Here is a 20,085-nt window from a genome sequence, read left to right as displayed (position 1 = left end):
CCAATGTCACATCTTCATACCCGCCAACTAACTTAACATATCCTTTTCATTTTTACAGCAAAATCCGTCGGTGAGACCTTCAGGTCTCTCTAACAGTTCTCTGGTGTGTGGGGGGAACTTTATGAATATTTCTACCACCAGCCTCATTTCGTTGAACGGGGTCTATTGATCTGTAAAAGAAAAGAAAAAAAAAGGCATGGGGCTATCTGTGTGGGTTTTTTTTCCCTTTTTTTTTCTGTTGATAAATGGACTATATCATATAGAGCCCAGGGATGCAGAAGTAGACGGGATGTTTACGCAGATATCGCAGATAAGGAAGCACAAGGCTCCTCAGATACAGACTGATTCCCTGAGCTGTGTCTGGAGGATCGTCTATGGGCTTGAGACATTCTTCACTCTAAACCCCACCAAGCTTAAAGGATTTAAATGCCTCTGTGGCTGAAATCGCTGGACTCTGCCCAGGAGGGCTGGGGGGGTGGTGGGGGGGGTGAGGGAGAAAGGAAAAAAATGAAAAAGGAGAAATAACGCAGTTGTGCAGCTCGGACTCGAGAAAAACGCGACTTTCGTGGGTGTTCCCACAGCCACTTTTTTTTTTTCTTTCTTTTTCTCTCCCCCCCCTTATCTGCCCCTAATTTCCCCGGGTCGCCCCCCCCCCCCCCGGCGAACCGGGGCGCGGATCAACGCGGGAGCGGCCGCTGCGCGGCCACATCCTGCCGCAGCCCCCGCGGGTGCGTGTGAGTGTGAGTGTGAGTGTGAGCGTGTGCAACACCACAGCGGTGCCTCGCCCGTGGGTACCCACGCCCGAACCGCACAAAATACCAATATCAGCCTATTTCCTCTCCCTGGCAGAGTCTCTAATGTCCTCGTTTACGAGCGTTAATCTCCCAAGAAATGTATAAAAGCCGCCAATAAGGTTTATTCTAGACTTTTCCATGCCGAGGGTAGGCGCGGAAGGTAAGCTGTTTTATTAGTCATCAAACAGAGCGGCTTATTCTAGCGGAGCTTTCTTCTTGGGGGATATTCATCCAGCTTTTACAGCAAGGGATTTATTTTATTTTTTTTCCTCCGCTCGCTGTCATAGGAGGGATGCGTGTTCATTCATTCCCGCCTTAAACCGCGCAAAAAGAAACAAAAAATCAAATTTAAAATATTTTCTGCTACAGTACTTAAAAAAATCAACAACAAAAAAAAAAACGTGATAAAGCTTTTGCATAGAAAATATCCACATTGCTCCCAACGAAGGGGGAAGAAGCGAGACCTTACCAAAGCGTTCTGTTAAAAAAAAAAAAAAAAAGAATAATAATAATAAAAAGGGAGCTGTATTCGCACTCTATCCATCATATTTAAACCCACAAATCTAAGTAGTTTTACATGAACGAATACTATAGAATGACATTTATCTATCAAAAGGGTCTGGAGTTAAATTATTGAAACTACAACCGCAGCAGTTACTTTGGGGGTAAATGTTTATGTTCTGTAGTCAACACAACAGAGTCACATCTTCAGATGACATCCAGTTATTTTTGCAACCACTCCATCATTTCAAGAGAAAAAGAGAAGAGACCATTTTATGGGATAAAGTAATTTGAGAGAAGATTCGCTCTCCACAAAGTGGCTTATTCAGAAATGATCATAGCTTCAGTATTACTGAAATTAGACTCATCTACCCGCCTGAAGTAAGAAATATCGTCCTATTCCACGCTTTTTATTAGCCAATCAAATTTCCTTCGGATCTCCATGTGTGATTTGTGAAAAATATAATTCCTTGAAAAGCTGAGTTTGAGCATATTGCTTATTTTGCCTTAATTTATTATTCTAATCACAGCCGCCGCTGTGTGATAATGCATCCATTAGGGGAAAAAATTCGTTTAAGTTTTATATTCCGAAATGGGCAGAGATTATATTTTAGAGGCAACGAATTTCTCGGGCATTAAATTTTGTCTGCGCGGATCGCAGGGAGAAAGGCGGGTGGCGAGGGATACGCGAGGGGGGAGCAGGGGCGGAGGTGGGCAAAAGTTTGAGAGCCAGATTTGCAAAGAAAAGGGATTTCTAGTCTATTTTGAGCCCGTTCTTTTCTTCTTCTTCTTCTCCTTTTTTTTTTTTTTTTTTTTTTTTTTTTTTTTTGGCTCTCACTTTTTTCCCCCCTCCAAATCGCTTACTCTTTTATCCTTCACCTCCTCCTTCCCCCGAAAATAGCCTTTATAATATTAAACTCAAAAAAACCCCGAGAGGAGGCGGTTTTATAGACAGCCCAGATGCAAAGAGCGACGCGACGGTCCGAAATGCTCCTTAGCAAATGTGGGCGCACAGGTTACTTTTTGCCTGCAAGGATAAAATTTCCTGCTCACTTTATGGATTCTTATTATCTTGTCTACCCGCTGGAAAATGGGATCTCCATTGTGCTCTGGAAGCTGTTGTGCTAGTAGTTTTCCCCCTCGTAACTTTTAACTACCTGTTATAAAATTTATTGGTGGTTTGTAAAGTGAATAAAGTAATTTCCCTTCCATCCGGTTGTATTGCAACCTTTGTGCTGTTTGGGCAGACAGACACGCATCCAGCCAGGAAAAAAATAAATAAAAGGGGGGAAAGAGAGACGGAGAGGGAGCAACCCCCCCCCCCGGCAAAACACACACACACTTATCCTCAATTAAAGAAAAATAAATATATACAGGCGCGCAAAGGAGAAATACCTGAAGAATGGAGGAAATCTAGAAATGTGCGAGCACAGAGGGAAAGTGTGGAGGAAAGACTGGAGTTAGAGAGACAAAAGATGTGTGTTTTACCTTCCTATAACGTTTCTGGTCAGGGGAGTCCCGTACGAGCGCGGTGTGTGCATGGCCCTGGGAGCTCAGATTTGGGATTGGGAATTGCATTTTTTTTTACCTTTTTTTTTCTCCCCCCCCCCCCCACAGGGGGAGCAGCATGAAGCCCCCGCAGGATTTCATGGTGTGCGTGTGTGTGTTGGGGGGAGAAGCACATCTGAGCTTTGCGGTTGCCGCTTTACACAACTTGTGGTTCGCGTCCTGCCTCCGGAACAGGCCTCGACACGACCAAAAAAATGTCGCTCGCTTTTCCAAATCGATATTTCCAAGCCGTTATGCAGCCTGGCTTTAAAATCACAGCAATAATAATAATAATAGTAATATAATTGCGCCTTTTGTAAAAGCGTCGCGTCGCCGGGCGTAATAAAACAAAAGGCTGCAGGGCTGGTTGGGGGGAAAAGCATGGGAAAGATGTCTAGGCGCATATATATATAAATGTATATATATGTATGTATATATGTATGCCTTTAGGAAATCATAAAACCGGGTGACTTTGGTAAATTTAGGGGGGGGGGGGAAAGAGCAGGCAAGAGTTTCTGGGTCCATGCCGCGCCTGAGGCTCAAGTTTTGGGGCGAATTCGAGCAGCTCCGGGCTTTTCCCCCTGCTTTCAGCAGGATCCCAGACGTGTCTCCGCGGGGTGCGTGGGGCCGAGAGGGAAAACGAGGAGGTCGAAGAAGCAAAAAGGTGGATAAGGTCTTTTTTTTTTTTTTTTTTTTTTTTTTCCTCCTTGTGAAGGTTTCCATTTCCAGCGGACACACCCTTTGCTCAAAGAGCAGGGCTGGTTTTGCAGGGAAAGCCGTGGGAATGTCAGGAATATTAATTTGCTTCTTCTTCTTTTTTTTTTTTTTCTTTTTTTTCCCTCGAGCCTTTAAAACATATTGCTCTTGGTTATTTAATCTATGCCCTTAAAATTAACATACCCTTATAATGTAATCTTTTTTTGTTGTTGGTTTAATCTAGTCTGCTCTATTTCCATTACCAGTGCTGCTCTTTCTCGTTTTTTCCCCCATTAAGAATTCCCCCATTAATTATCAAAAATAAGAGTAATGCCGCTCTATGCTGAAGGCCAAATCTCTTTAGTTAAGAAAGCCCGAGAATTAACCCGGATAGCTAATAATCAGGAAACAAAATCCAGTCTATCTTTAAAATAATAATAAAAAAAACCTCCTCGATATTAACGTGATTGCTTAAAAGAAAAAAAAGGGGGGGGGCAGTAAGGGAGGGGGCCGGGGGCCGAAAATACTAATATTAAGAAAGAATTGTATAAACATGGCGACAGACGAGAGCATTTGCACTCGTCACAAAAATGCAACGCATTCCTGGTTGTTTGCAGAAAATTTACAGCTAAGCAATAAAAGTTTACGACTGAATCACAAGTTGGATTGGCCACAGGAAGTCATGTGGACTCCATCCATGAACGTGAACTTTTTATTGTGGTTTCTCTTATGACTCTTTCGCAGTAGTCTTTCCTTTAACAGTCCAAGCAGTGCCAGGGGTAGGATGGTATTTTTCCCCCCTTAATTATTAGCATGATGATGATGATTTAAAAAAAAAAATCCAGATTTTTTTTCCCCCCTTCTCTCCTTGGGGTTGGAATTCTTGGTTGCTTTGGGCATTTTGGCATTAATGAGTTTACTGCTGCGTCTGGTTGCCGCCTCCTATTCCCCACCCCTAGGGGCAAAACGCAATGCATTTCCTTTGCAGGATGCGATGATGAGGGGGCACGAGGAGTTGTAAATACCTTTTTTTTTTTTTTTAAGAAAAAAAAAAGACAGAGAGCAAGAGGGAGAGAGAGGGATTCCTTCTTAAGCTTCCCCATCCCTTGTCCAACCAGAGAAGAACTGTTTTGCTTTTGTTTCCTTTTTTTTTTCTTTTTTCCTTTTTTTTTTTAATGTTTCTGTGGAGCTGAGCTGCAGCGTCAGTGGAACAGAAAGAGAGAGACAGAAAAAGAGAGAGAGAGAGAGAGAGAGAGGGAGAGGGGGAGACAGGAGCCTCTGGTAAGTGTTCCCTTATTGGTTAAAATGTGTAACTAATGATCCATAGCCTGGGTGTTAAGGATAATGATGCATCGTTGTGCGAGCGAGGGGTGTAGCTTGGATATGGAGGGAAAATATGCTGCGGGTCGGCAGAAATGCGGTTAATTCGGGCAAAAAAAAAAAAAAAAAAAAAGAGAGAGAGAGAGAGAAAAAGGGGGGGGGTTTTGCTGCTGCTGATGTCATATCGGTGCCGCGCTGGGGTGCGGAGGCAGGTCGGGGCTGCGGGGCTGGGGGTGGGGGGCGGCCGGAGTTTGGGGATGGAGTGCGGGTGTTGTGTGGGGGGGTGTTGCGTGCGCGGGTGCCCGCGGATGCCGGTGCGCAGCGTTGCAGTAGGAAGCGGGGGGGGTGTCTCTATGTATAGTAAAAATAATAATAATAATCCGCTCAACTTTTTTTTTCTTTTTCCTTAAAAAAAAAAAAAAAAAAAAAGGAAAAAGAAAAAAAGGGGGGGCGCATGCGCAGAGCTGCGGGCCCGGCGCATCCCGGGTGGGTCGTCCAAGGCTGGGTTCTTCGTGCCATATTTAATGAGCTGCGCTCCTAATTGCGTGCGCTTTGCACGCCCATTCCCCCCCCCATGCACCCCCCCATGTGTGTCCTCCCCCCCCCCTTCTTATTCCCCCCTCCCTCCCCGGGCCCGTGGCCTTTGCCGGGGCGCCGGGGCCTGCTCCCCCCTGCGAGGGGGCTGCGCTGCTAATTGCCTTAATGAACGCGCAGCGCACGGCGGGTGGGGAGCTGGTGGCCGGGGTGGGGGGGCGAAGGGGGGGGAGTGTGGGGGGGATAATTAAGAATAAAATCTTCGCCGGCCAAAGCTCCTCCTTTTTCTGCGCTCTTTGCAAAACTGGCGACTTGCGGGGGTGGGGGAAAAAAAATGCTGCGGAAAGGTTGATTTATTGAATTTCGGGCGCCGGCTAAAGGAGGGGTTGAAACGCGCTCGCGTGGTGTAAACCGGAGCCAACTCCGCGGCGCGCTCTTAGGGCTCTCCCGCTAAGCGCTATCAACACCCATTACAAACCCTGTTGGCTTTTGGAGCGGATTGGCACGGAAATCCCTACCCTCTTCCTTATTTTTATATATATTTTTTTCACCCCTCTTAATCCCACAGCAACTGAATTCAGATTTAACGAGTGATATTTCACGGGTGACCCTTCCCCGCTAACCTGCCCGTCTACCTCTCCATCCACCCACCTATTTGCCCACCTACCTATCCATCATCTAATCTTATCTATCTGCGTGTATATATTGGTTCCGTGTTAGAAGATATATAACGTAGTGACTTCATTTCCTCTAGAGGTTGTAGCTCTTTTGTTGTAGGTTTTTTTCCCCCCTCCTTGGATTTTTTTTTTTTTTTTCCGTGGGAAAAAAAAATAGGAGTGTGTGTGTTAGCAGAGATTGCTGCTGGGGAACTCGGTGTTGTCTGTGCTGATATATAGGGCTAGACAGACAGATGGACACACACACACACACACACACACACACATATATACAGATGAATATAAAATAAACCAGATATTGCCGTGGCCCCGGCGTGGGGGAGGGGTGACAAAGCGGATCGCATTTTCCTTCCTCATTATCGGCGATTTCGGGGTTTTCCTGCTATTAATGCGCTGTGTGGCGAGGCAGAAAGGGTGGTTTTTGGAGCTGGTGAGAGGAATGGGGAAATGGTGACATTGGAGGAATCTGGAGTTCCTCACTTGCTGCCTTGCTGCTGTGGTGTGTGTGTGTGTGTGTGTGTGCGTGTGGTTTCCCCCCCTCCTTTCTGGTGGTTTTTAAATAAAAAAAAATGGCCTCCCATCTGTTTTAATTTCCAGCTAGAAAAGGTTCACGAGTGAAAGTGGGTTTTTTTTTGCTGCTTTGTGGAGTTCTCGTCTGGTTTCTAGTGGTGGTGTGATGATTTTATATATATATGTATATATATGTAAAAAAAAAAAAAGTTGGGAGAAGTGGAGGGAAAAAAAATGCACAAGTTCCGGATCAGCCTTTCTCTTTGCTTGCCGTTTCTTTGGAAAAAAAATCTGGGAAATCCTCTCTGCTTGCGCTTGCTTTTGGAGCTGGAAATTATCGGCTTCTCTCGGTCGGTCTGAACAACCCCCCCAAACTGCAGCGGGTCTTTCCCCTCCTCCGTGCAGAAGGATCTCTAGTTTGCCTCTGCAGCGCGTCGCCTTTGTGAAAAGCGCTATTTCTGCGAGATTTTTTTTTTTTATTATTTTTAAGATGAGGAACAAAAAAAAAAAACGTTTTGGGGAATGAGACATTTTTAAAAAAGGAGGAAAAAATGCGTTTCGTTTTGTTCAATGGGGGTGGAGGGGAAACAACGTTGCGGGAAGGCTCTGCCTCTAATCCGCGGAGTCGTAAAGACATTTTGTGAGCAGACCACGAGTGTTTATTGGAAGCACGGGATTACAGAAACGGGATCTTTTATTGTTTTCAGGCGAATCCTCGGGAATGCCCCTGTCCTGCCCCCCTCTGCCGGCCTCGCTCGGCCGGGCCGGGCGCGCTGCCTCCTCCCGTAGCACTTTCATGCTCCTTGCGCCAGGCCTGGCAGCCTCGCTGCAAACCATTTTTTTGTAAAATATCGATTTTCGACATCGCCCGCCGTATTGTCATCCTTCACACGCTTGCGATGCTGAGAAGCATTTTAGGACTGGAATAACGTGATGATTTATATTCTCCGATTTTTTTTCTCCCCCGCTCCCCCCCCTCCGCTTCTCTCCAGACTAAACCAGAGGAAATAAATTGCTTCTTGTATCTGTAACACCAGCGCTCAGGAGGGATTCTAGTAAAATTGCCACGTGTTATTGACATGGACTTCCAGGGAAATAATAGATTTTCGACAGATGTAGATGGTGGAGAAAATGAGGGAGCCTCCAGAAATTTGAAAATGTAAATTCTGTTGTCCCGAACGCTTCCTAATTTACGTGTAGGAGTGTCTCGTATATATATTAAAAAAATAAGGGGGGGGGGAAGAAAGCGGACATATTCGGGTTGAGTACATAAATATATTGCACATAACAACGGGGAATGTATGTTTTACTTGAAAGTCAACATTTCGCTCCGTCAGTCCGCACACGCGATCGTAAACCCGTTTGATACCATCTCTGCGGCGCGTGGGCGTTTATCTGGGGTTGTACAAAAGCGTGTTACGATCAAATATACAAACGAAGAGCACGAGAGGGTGGGTGCTTTCCCATGCCAGATCTGCTGGGTGGCAGGAGGCTCGGCAACATGTAACTACAAAGAGGCGATTGTAACACGGCGATTTCCGAAATTTGCCGCGTGAAGGAATTCGGTTTGGGGAACGAAGCAAAGAAATAAAATACGGTCTATCACAAAACCCACATCGGCCGTAGGTGCAAGCGGTGAAAGTGGTTATGTTCAGATCGATTTTCAATGGGCTCCGTATCCCAGTCACTACTGCGTGAATAAATGTTATTTTTGGCCGCCTTTCTGCTTTGTGCAGCAGAGGTTTGCGAGAGGTGAATTTGCGAAGCTCGTCAGCTGAATTCTCTTAAAAAAAAAGGAATAATAATAATAATAATAATAATAATAATAATAAAGTAAGGCTGGGTCAGGGTGAGGAGATAAAAAATTAGTCACAGAGAGGCAAAGAGATTTGGGGAAAAGATCAGGCGTAGCATTGGGGATCAAGGATTTTCTTTTTCGGGGAAAGATATTTGGAGATCGTGTTACTATTGTTAGTCGTGTTGTAATGCCGGCAGCTCGCTGTCTCCGGAAAAAAAATAAAAAGAGAAAAAGGGGAAAAAACCAGTCGCAAATTTGAATTTGAAGCCATTCCTAATGTTTGAGGTCAGGGCTAAAAATAAGGGGGGGGGGGGGAAGGCCTTTCCCGATGGGATTTGGACTGGCAACGTGGTCTGCAGTGGGCCGACCCGGGTCGCTGATGGGCCGGCGCGGAGCTGGGGCGAAAAGGGAGGAAATCGGGGCAGGACGCCCCAAAGTTGCAGCGCAGGAGTGGAGATTTTTAGCAGAAAGGCGTTGTGACCTCCAGCCTGAATTGTGTCTGAGGCGAAATTAAGTGTGGAGGGCGGGTTGGGGGGGGAGTGAAAGGAAGGAAATCACGGAGGGGGACAAATAAGTTGTCAGCCGAAAGTCGGTGAAAATCAGCCCGGCCTTTCCCTCCCCCTCCCCAGACACAAACACAATAAAAGCCAGAAGTCCCCGAAATTGCGGGTGTCTGGCCGCAGTCTGCCGAGGACACGCTGCTCTCGCTGCTTTTGTCGCATGGGGACACACCTTGCTGTAAAAGTCTTTGTCCCCGCACTTAAAAAAAAAAAAGAGAGAGAAAAAGAGAGAGAGGGGGGGGGAAAAAAAGCCCGATATTTCAATGGGGGGCGGGGAGGAAACGCAGCACACACACACAAAAAAAAAAAAAAAAGGAAAAAGAAAAAAGAAAAAAAAAGAAAAAAAAAGAAAAAAAAAGGAGGGGGGAACCCGACCAAAAGCAATGCAAAAAGGGGGGGGGGGAAAGGGGGGAAAAAAATAAAATAAACTCCGCCGCGGTGTCGCGCAGGCGGCGGGGACGCGCGGTGCCCCCGCACCGCGCTTTTGTTCCACAGGTAGCGGCCCCCCCTTCACCCCCCCTTTTTTTTTTCTTAATTTCCGCACGTTTTTGTTTACTTGTTTTGTATACTGCCACCAAGTGACAGAAACTTGCAGTCCAGCAATTTTGCGATTTAGTGCCTTTTTTTTTTTCCTTGCTCCGTGTTTCTCGAGGGAAGGGGGGACACGACCGGGGGTGGGCGACTGGGGGTCACATAGAGAGGAAGGAGTAAAACAAAAAAATAACCCTCCTCGACTCGGAAAGGAGGCAAAGACTCAAAAAACAGAAAGGAAAAGGAAAAGAAAAAGAAAAAGAAAAAAGAAAAAAGAAAAAAAGAAAAGTTGGCCGGCGCGAAAGCCCCAATTTGCAAAGTTTTTGCACCGATAACGCCGAGACGTGTGTATGTGTCCCCTCTGCAGCCCCCTCCCGCCGGCACCTCGTCCTTAAATCCTCTTATTAAAGCACTAAATGAACAAAAATTCCCAAAGTTTTTCCAAAGCCATTTGAAACTCTTCAGATTATACTAATTCAGGACAAGGTTGGTTTTTAACTCTCTCTCTCTCCCCCCCCCCCCTTTTTTTTCCTGGCGCCTTTCGTTCCTTGTTACCGTGTTTTAAATCATTCCAATGTACGTGAACTCATAAAAATAGATAAGGCATGTCAACTCGGGAACGGTATTTTCCCCTTGAAAATATGAATGTATTTAAGCAAATCCTGAAATATTAAATTGTTGCTCGATTAAAGACGATGTAAATGTATAAATTCAACAAAGTGCACAAGAGGTTGTCTCCAAATATATAGTTTAATTCTGTCTAAGTGATCGCCTCTAAAAAAAAACATCATTAAGGCAACTATTATTGTTTCCTGAATTATTATTTTTTTTCTGGCGACCTATGATTAAATTTCTGCCTTCATATCTGCAAATAATAAAGTATAAAACTGCCTATAGTTAATGACAACAATTTTTCATTGCTGAGTTATCCTTGCAGAATGTAATAACACAATCCTCCTTTTTATTTTTAAGCTGCACACCGAGCATAAATAATGGTATTTATACATATATATACACATACATATACATATAGATACGCACATGTATGTGTGAAAATACCGTCTTTTCTAATTTTATACAGGTAGCCGTTCTCCGTGACGCCTGTGACGTCATAACTGTAATTGGGGGGTTTGGGCCTTTTTTCTTTTTTCTTTTATTATTATTATTATTTAAAATCAGATATGGGGGGAGTAATTCCGTTCGGCCGTAAAGGGGAGAGACAACTTAAAAAATAAAATCAACCCCCAAGTTTGATTTTTTTTTTTTTTTTTTTTTTTTTTTTTTTGCTTCTGCCGTATCCCGCTCCTGGAAGCTGCTACCTGCTCTCCGGCAGCTGGGCACGACCTGAGGCGCACGCAGACATATTCCCCCTTTGCACCCCAGACAGGGGGGTTGGGGGCACCAAAAAAAAAAAAAAAAAAAAAAAAAAAAAAAAACTTTGGAGCCTCTGGCAAACACTCGTCCACACTTTTATCCAAGGAGACGCGAGGAATGTTTCCGCAGTGGCCAGACCCTTCCCATGTAAACAACGCCACACTCAGCGATTTTACATTTCCTAAAATATTGGCTTTTCTCGCTGGTTTTGGCTCCGCTTCCTAGCGCTGAAGATGTTTATTCATAAGTGCATTTAATTAGCAAACGCTGGGACGTGGAGTTGCATGGAATTGGGGGCTTCTCCCCCCTCCCCGCGTTTTTCGCTGCCCTAGTCCTGTATCGCGGTTAACTTTCGCAACGTGGTTACTTGGTAATTTAAGACACAGTGAAATCCTGTTTCGGGGAGGGGGGGGGTGAGATTTCGATGCTGGCTTCTTTTGTTGGACTGAGATTCGCCAATAAATCTGGGAAGGAGACAAAAAAAAAATAATGAAGTAAATCAATCCCACATATTAGAGTATTGCAGAAAGAAGAGCCTCCAACTCCAGTTACAATACCAACGCAGAGAAAATATAAATAAACGCTTAGAAGGGTCAGAGAGCGCTTCAGACCTCGGTAGGAAAAAAAGAGGGGGGGATAAATTTCCAAAGTAGGACCGAATTTCTCTTCCCCACACACCTCCCAGCTTCCTGTTGAGCAGACATGTGTTTTGACAATTTCCAGAATTCTGTCTTTTTTTCCCCCCCCATCCCTATCCTCTTCCCTGGAAATAAATGCAGAGCCTGAGTCTTTGCAAGCGAAGAGAAAAAGTGTGTTTGCGTTTAAAATATATATATATTATTGTTGCTTTTTATTTTATTTGCTCGCGCTGAGCGTTGCAGTTGGAGTGGAGTCGCCCTGAACTTTGGTGCGCGCCCGGCCACGAAGGGCGGACTTTGCCAGAGCAACTCCAGGCATAAAAATAAGGGTGAAAATAATCTGTTTAAGGAGATTTCCCTCAGATCGCGCAGCAGCGGTCTATGGGAAAAGGCTAAGGCAAAGAAATGGCTCGCCTGGGTGTCTCTGCGTGCGGTGCATGTTATGGTAAATATTGTCTGCATCAGGTACCTAGGGCGAAAAGGAGTGTTGCGGAGGACTGCATAAAATATTGCCGAAATTGAGTCTTTTTTTTTGTTTGTTTGTTTTTTTTTTTTTTTTTTTTTGAGTAGCTTATTGGAAAGAGATGGGGGCAAAAAAAAAAAAAAAAAAAAAAAAAAAAAAAAAAAAGGAAAAAGAAAGAAAAAGATTGGGTGTTTTCTCTAATTAAGGCTCGCTGCATCTTTGTCAAGAAGATGCTTTTAATTGACAAATAAACCTCGCGAACAGGCCACGCTATTCAAAGCGCGGCGTCCGCAGCGCCGGAATAAAGTTTAACCAGTCTATCAAGCGCTGAATGGAAGTATTCAGAGGAAGGAGAGATTTCATCTTCTTCCTTCTTTCTTTTATTTATTTATTGGATCAAGAGCTGCCCAGTCGCTGATTCCGAGGTTGTAATTACAGGGAGTAGAGAATAGACCCGGCTTCAAAACAGTGTGAGCCATTTCAGGCTGCGAGAGAGGTAGCCCGTGGCGAATATGCTCCACATAAACCTCCAAGAGTTTGTTGTTGCTATTCGCGTCTTCCCCCCCCCCCTTTTTTTTTTCTTGCTGTCTTTTAAGCGTTATTTACAGCAAAGGCAATATTTGACTAGGAAAGCCCTTGTTGCAATAAAATAAAATAAAATAAAATAAAATAAAATAAAATAAGAAAAAGGAAAAAAAAAAAAGGAAAAAAAGGAGCAGAGATAAATTCCCAGCGAAAGCCCCAAATAAATAATTAGGGCTCACGTGCGCCATAAATGTCAAGTTAAAAAGGGGGGGGAGGAAGGGAAAAAGGCAGAGATAACACACACAAGGTGAAATCAGTTTCAATAAAAAGGCTTTTAATGGCCTCGCTTGTATTTACCTCTAACAGCTTCGAGTATTTAATCAGACGGGCGCACGCAGCCCTTCTGGCCATATGTCGGTGGGGTGTGCGCGCGTGTTTTACACACGCACTGAGGTGTGGGAATTTCGCCTTTGGAGCTTGCCCACTCGCCGCTGCCCCCCTTAGTGCCCCCTCTAACAACGAGGCCATGGGGAAAAAATCATGCGGAGCCCCAAGGAAGATAATACCATTTTTTTCTTATTTTTTTTTTTTAATTTGGGTGGGGTGGGGTGGGGGAAAAGCGGGGCCCGGTGCATCCCCCGAGCGCGGCCCGCGCCGTGGGCGAGCAGGTCCCGGGCGCCGTCGTCTCCGCGTCGGGCTCGTCCCGCACCCCCGTGGGCACCGGGGAGGAAAAAACCCAAATCCAGCCCTTTTGCAAACAAATAAACGGCGTCCTGGAGGGCTGCGCAGCGTGCGAGGCCGACGGTAGCGGTTTGGGAAGGCTGTTTGAGGAAGACGAGGCCGGCGGGGGGGGGGGGGGGGACACACACACGCACACTCACACCCACCGATTTGGATTTGTTTCGTTTCAGTAATTACCGAGGGATAGAAAACACATGTGTTGGGATTGCTTTTTTAAAATTTTTTTTTGAAGCTTTTTTTTTTTTTTTTTTTTTTTTTTGTTTCTAAATCAGTTCATCAATTCGCTAATTATAGCTTGGCGGGGGGGGGGGAGAGGAGGAAATCTCCCGGCACATTTTTTTTCCTTTTTTTTCCTCCTTTTTTTCCCCCTCTTCCCCCCTTGTCTCTGTGTGAGCATCAGAGTGGGGAGAACTGGGGGGGGGGGGAGGAGGAAAAAAACCAAGGGGAATATGGCTTATGAGTGGCAAATGTTATTTTAGATTTCTATGGGCGCTTTCCTTTTCTGGAAACAAAGAGCAACTCCTATTAAAGAGCTACTCGAAGACTTGTACATATTTCTACTGCTGTGTAGCACTTTTAATAAAACATCTGTTCTTGCTTCTGCTGATGAGTTTACATAATTGTTTGCAGACCAATTTAACCAGAAAGCGCCCCACATATTCCCTGTACGTGTTTTCATGGGGGTGGGGGAATAAATACCTTTTTGGAAGTGCTATAGCTTGATGAAATACTTTGGAGAAATTCCTAAACTGTTACAAAATATCAATGTGAAAAACATATATGTGTGTGTGTATATATATATGTGTGTATATACATAAAGCCAGTGCATTCAAACGTTAGGCTGAGGGACTGCAATGAGTAAAACGTACTTTAATGATGCCTCATTTGTATTTGCAGGAGCTTTTGGGGTTGTGGGCGGTTTTGTTTCTTCCTTTTCTCCCCAGAAACCTGATTTTTTAAGATGGGGAGAGCATTCCACTTGAAGTTTCTTTACGGCAGCTGGTTTCTGTTCACTATAAATCGGCCAGACTTTTAAGACTTGCCCTCTGTTTAGAGAAGTAATAAAACACTTAACTTTCCCGACTCCTAGTCACACGGTTATCACACAGGTCTCCGATACAACAGCCCCCGAGCACCTATGCAAAAAAAAAAAAAAAAAAAAAAAAAAAAGGCCAAGCAAAACCAAACAAAAAAACAGAGGGAGTCCTCCCAGCACTAGACTTTCCTCCCCAACTTTGACAAGGTTGGCACGAGTATAAAATGCCCTTGCCTAGGTGAAAGGCGCCACGTGAATCCGTCCTGGGAAAGGTCCAATCCTTATAGCTGGAGCTACTTTTAATTCACTCGCCAAATTGCATTGGGCTGCGAGCAATACATAAGGCAAGACAAACACGCCAATAACTAAAAAGCCCTCATCCATCCATCCATCCATCCATCCATCCCATTTGTTGGACGTTGCCACAATTTAATATCTGGAGGCAGCCTCGCTGCCTGCGGTTGGTTTCCAAAGTAACCGCGCGTGGGAGCCGCATCCGCAATATTTGCCCCCCATCGCTGGGTCTCCAGCTAGGGACGGCTGAGGGTGCCCGTGGTGGAGGGAGGGTTTAACTTGTCAGCAGAAGGTGGTGGTGGTGGTGGGAAATAAAGCTCTGGAATTGCATTTATTTACTTTTTTTATTTTTTTATTTATTTTTTTTTTTTTTAGTGTTATTACTTTATTTCCTCCTGCTGGTTTGGTTCCCTGAACCCCCGACTAGAAAATTTGGGGAGGGCGGGGGTGGGGTAGGAAAAGGGAGACGAAGAAAAAAAAGAAACGAAAACAAACCAAAGTTCACTGTTTCTTTCTTTTTTTCTTTCCTTTTCCTTTTTGGGGGGAAAATGTCAGTAAATCTCCCCCCCGTACCTCAGTCTTATATCTGTACTGGGCCGGTTACAAGTTGGGCAGCCTAAGGTGGAAGTCAGGCTGCGTTCACTAACAAGGTACATATGCTAAATAACATGGTGCCTACTTCCAGCTATCTTCTTTTTTGGGGTTAGAAACTTTACTTTTTTCCCCCTAGTGACACTCAAGGGAAGCCTTAACGTTATAGAAGATGAATACACGAGCTTTTTTTTTTTTTTTTTTTTTTTTTTTTTTTTTTTTCCAGTTGTAGTCTCGTTTATGGTTTTATTGCTACCATTGATTACTTTGCTTTGTTACACAGAGGAAAAAGAGCATAAAATCCGTTGGCATCCGGGTTCCTGTTATAGCTGGGGGGGGGGGGAAATATAGAGCCCTCCCCAAACCTTCTTTGTCAGCTAAAATCTCTTAGAGATACATCGCCTTTTTTTTTAACAAAAAAAGGAATTAAGTCTATTGATTGAGAGTAAGACAAACAAATACTCGCAGTTTCGAATTTGAGTGTGCACCTATAAATTTTCTTCTCACCAGCCTTTACATATCCTTATATTTAAAATAAAAAATGTGGAAAGAAGGAAGGGGGGAAAGAAAGAAAGAAAGAAAGAAAAGAAGGCCAGGGTTTCCCTGCCATAATTGAATTTTTAAATAGCAAGCCACCAGAATGATAAAGATACCTCGCAATATTTACAGATCAGCAGGTATGTTTTACATTTAAGGGGCAATTTATGGCTCTAGACTGAAATTAAAATTAGATTAGCTGCTTTCATTTCAATTAGGTCTAGGTGCAATCTAGCCAGAGAAGATCTAATATAATCCCGCCTTTCATCTAACTAAATATTTGCCAGGGAACTTTCCCGATCAGTTGCAAATATCTGAAACTATAAATTGCTGCAAACACGAACACGAGGGAGCGTCCCCAGTCCAGGTTCCCAGTTGCTCTCGGTTACAGATAGAAGTGCTCTTTCTCTTTTTGGTTGTAGTCGCTGCTGCAAAATGTAAATATGCTCTAGCATCGCCACACATTGCAAAATTTAGAGGGGAAACATGCAGGAGAGAAATGTCAAACTGCACTAAAGGAGAAATCTAACTTCCAAGCTAACGTGAGTTCGCAGTGTTATGTTTCTTGTATTCCTTTCTTGCTCTTTTTCTTTTTTTTCTCTTTCTCTTCCTCAAAGACATACTTTAGAAATGCTCTAAAACACGTTATCAATTCAGAAGTCGCCATGTTTTCCCCCCTCTCTTTATGTAATATTTTCTCATCAGCAGCCCAACCACTTGATTCCATAATATTGACCAATGCTACATGAGAACAAGAAAATGAAAAAAAAAATCAGGATAATTTATGGCTTAATATTCTGCGGATATCTGAGATTTATGGCTGTGAATTCTGAGCTATTTTATTACAATATATTAAGCACAGATTTCTTAAAAAATAATAATAACAATAATAACAATAACAATAATAATAATAATAATAAAATCACTGGGCTTCCAAACCTCAGTGCCACATTAGCAGAGTGGGGAGAGGAGGTGCGGGGTGAGGTGGGGGGGGAGGAAGAGGAGGGACGGGGGAAAAAAGTTAAGGTTGGCTCGTGAAATTTGTGAATTTTCCAATTCTCCTCCAGCTGCCTTTCCAAAGAAATAAAAAGCAACGATGGCTCCGGGGCTCCCACGGCCTTCCTCCCCCCACCCCCCCCCACCCCTTACCCCTCACCCTCCTCATCCTCCCTTACCGTTTGGGGCTGTCGGGGGTGGTGGTGGCTGTGGTGGGGTGTTTTTTTTTGGGGGGGGGTGCAGCACTTACTTTGCATGCCCACTTTAGTTTCAACTGGGGAATCAAGAGAAGCAAAAGCAATTTTTTCCCCCTTTTTGACACCCGCCTCGCCATTGGCTCCCCCCGGGTCAGCTGACTTTGTCATTCTGTCTGTCCTGGAGCAGAGCCTTCCCTATAACAATCTAGTTCCGACTACAAACTGGAGACAGAAATAAATATTAAAGAAATCACACGGCCAGGTATAGAGGACGATATGAATTCCTATTTTACAAACCCGTCTTTATCCTGCCATCTAACCAGTGGCCAAGAGGTGCTTCCCAACGTAGCCCTCAATTCAACTGCCTATGACCCTGTCAGGCATTTTTCTACTTATGGAGCAGCCGTTGCTCAAAACCGGATTTATTCTTCTCCTTTTTATTCACCGCAAGATAATGTTGTGTTTAGCTCCAGCCGAGGACCTTATGACTATGGATCTAATGCTTTTTACCAAGAAAAAGACATGCTTTCTAGCTGCAGGCAAAATTCTATGGGACATAATACACAGACATCAATCGCACAGGATTTTACCAGTGACCAAAACAGGAACACTTCGCAAGAACAAAAAACTAGCATTCAAATATACCCATGGATGCAGCGTATGAACTCCCACAGTGGTAAGTTTTACAGCTTGGAGATATAAATTAAATAAACTGAACCATCTTTACGACCTTCTCCCTAGCAGAACAGGCTGAGCGACTTTTTATGGCCCCATAAAAACAATAATATAGCTCCTTCACAGTTGCAGCTACAGGCCTTTTATTTGTTAAGTTGTTGCAAGCAAATATGGCTTGTTATGCTCTTTCTAATTAAAAGACTTCGAGAGTGTAAAATATCGATAATAAAGTGCAGCGAGCTCTGCTCGGGAGTTAAGCACCAAAATATTACTGGGGGTGAAATAAGTTTGTATGCTAGGGGAGAAAGTGCGATTGCATGGGGTCGACTCCCTCTCTCTCTCTCTCTCAAAAAAAAAAAGGAAAGAAAATACAGAAAAATAAAGAAAAATAAAGAAAGAAAAATAAAGAAAAATAAATAAAGAAAAAATATAAAGAAAGAAATATAAAGAAAAATAAATAAAGAAAATAAATAAAGAAAAATGAAGAAAGAAAAATAAAGAAGAGGGGGAAAGGCAAGAGGTTCCCCCCCCCTTCCATGAGGGCTTCAATTGTGAGATTAGCTTGCCCTAAAAAAATTAATAAATTAATTAAAAAATGGGGGGGGGTTAAAAAAATGGGGAGAGAGGGGGTATAGGAAGGTGTGGGGGGATTATTATCATTATTATTATTTTTTCCGGTGGGGGGGTTGTGGCGGCGGGGGAGGGGGGGGGCGGAGGAGCGGGGCGGGCGCGGAGGGGGCTGCGCGGGGGGCGCCGGCGCGGGCCTTCCCCCCTCCTCTTCCTCGCCGCTTCTGCTCACGAGTTTTAGTCTGTTTTGTCTCGGCTTCCCTAGGAGTGGGCTACGGGGCCGATCGCCGGCGGGGCCGTCAGATTTATTCCCGGTACCAGACGCTGGAGCTGGAGAAGGAATTTCACTTCAACCGGTACCTGACGCGCCGGCGCCGCATCGAGATCGCCAACGCGCTCTGCCTCACCGAGCGCCAGATCAAAATCTGGTTCCAAAACCGGCGCATGAAGTGGAAAAAAGAGAGTAACTTGAGCTCCACCCTGTCCGGAGCCGGCAACGGGGCTGCTGCAGCCGCCGCCGCCGACAGTTTGGCCGCCAAGGAGGAGAAACGGGACGAGACAGAGGAGGAGAAGCAAAAGGAGTGAAAAATAAAATAAAATAAAATAAAAGAGAAAGAGAGAGAGAAAAAAAAAAGTGACAGCTCGGCACCCCCCTTCCCCTTACACATCATATATTTATCACTGGCACAATTGAGATGTTTGGCTACATTAAAAAAAAAAATCTAATCTCCCCCCCCGCCCTCCCCGCCCCCGCTATCACAGTTCATAACTCCACGGGCTCTGCCCCCCCCTTCCCTCTGCCTATTTATCTAACTCGGGATAAGACTGTGTTTAAAGCCTCACGCTTCTCCTCATATTACTTAAAAAAATAAAGAGGGGGGGCTGGCAAAAGGCGACCCCCCCCCGCAGTGCTGCCTCGATGTGTCGGGTCCCCCTCGTAAGAGGGACTCTACCCCGGGGGTCTTTCTCTTCCTCCAAGACGAGCGAGTTTTCCTCCCCGTGGTGCAAATCTCATTCCCCGAGGAAGCCCCTTCCACGTAAATATAGCATTTTGTTTGTTTTTTTTATTATTATTTTATTTTATTTTTATTTTATTTTTCTCGAGAGCATCCTCCTCGTATTTAAACCTGGGCTCATCGCTGCATACTACAAACTGTGACAGTTTCTGTGTGGATATTTTTAACTGTGTTCGTGGTACCTGTATTTATATTTATGTTTAGCACTGTAATGTTCCACGGTATAAAGTGAATGGAGTTCTATAGCAGTAGGAAAAAAAAGTAAAAAAAAAAAAAATCTTGTGTTACACCCGCTCATGTATAAAAGTCATGTCCAGAGGACTATGTTGAGTATTTAATAAAAACTGAATATTATTTTTAAAGTTTATAGAATGGCCTCTGAGCTTCAGTCGAAACCTTTCGTGTTGATAACAGCCTGTTAGAAAGTTCACTTAGCTTCTGTGTGTAGTTCCTAAAAAAAAAAAAAAAAAAGGAAAAAGAAAAAACAAAACAGCTCGCCTTTTTCTCCCTGCTTCATACCTCTCTCATTCGAGAGTATTCAAAAAAAAAAAAAAAAAAAAAAAAAAAAAAAAGGGGGGGGGAATACATTTTGCTTTGTCTCCTTGAATTAGTCTTGTTACTGTATTGTTCGGTGGCATCAGGAATCTATGCCATACCTCTCGCTTCATGATTAAAATGGATTTCCAAAGTTCAAAACAGTATATATTTCTTATTGCAATCCTCCTCAGTCAAATACCAGGTCAAAGGTTCTGCATTTCTTTATATATATATAAATATATATATATATAATTCTGATTTAATTCGAGATAGCCAAAGCTGCCAAGCAGCCAGCTCTACGGAAGGACACACTTCTCCCCAGACTTCTTTCGACCTCATGAGCCTTTCCAGGGAGGGGGGGGAGCCTCTTCGCTACAGAAACGGATACTCAGGAGAGCGGAAATTGTCGATATAACGCCACGAAATAAG

At 44.2% G+C, this 20,085-nt stretch overlaps 1 protein-coding gene across 1 annotated transcript; it reads left to right on the top strand.

Annotated features, from left to right (window-relative positions):
- The first annotated feature begins 17,137 nt into the window (after positions 1 to 17,137).
- Positions 17,138 to 18,688, top strand: HOXC6 (homeobox C6). The gene is made up of 2 exons (XM_062597419.1): positions 17,138 to 17,537; positions 18,369 to 18,688. The coding sequence occupies exons 1-2, from the start codon at positions 17,138 to 17,140 to the stop codon at positions 18,686 to 18,688; spliced, it is 720 nt and encodes a 239-aa protein (XP_062453403.1).
- Positions 18,689 to 20,085: the final 1,397 nt, after the last annotated feature.

This window comes from Rhea pennata, chromosome 29 (genome assembly GCF_028389875.1).
Source record: "Rhea pennata isolate bPtePen1 chromosome 29, bPtePen1.pri, whole genome shotgun sequence".
NCBI lineage: Eukaryota > Metazoa > Chordata > Aves > Rheiformes > Rheidae > Rhea > Rhea pennata.
The sequence above is the reverse complement of the archived record's forward strand: the minus strand, read 5'-3'. Positions and strand labels throughout refer to the sequence as shown.

Coding starts and splice junctions, on each gene's coding strand:
- HOXC6 (XM_062597419.1), top strand. CDS start 17,138: ATGAATTCCTATTTTACAAACCCGTCTTTATCCTGCCATCTAACCAGT. Junction 17,538..18,368: donor GCGTATGAACTCCCACAGTG/GTAAGTTTTACA, acceptor CGGCTTCCCTAG/GAGTGGGCTACGGGGCCGAT.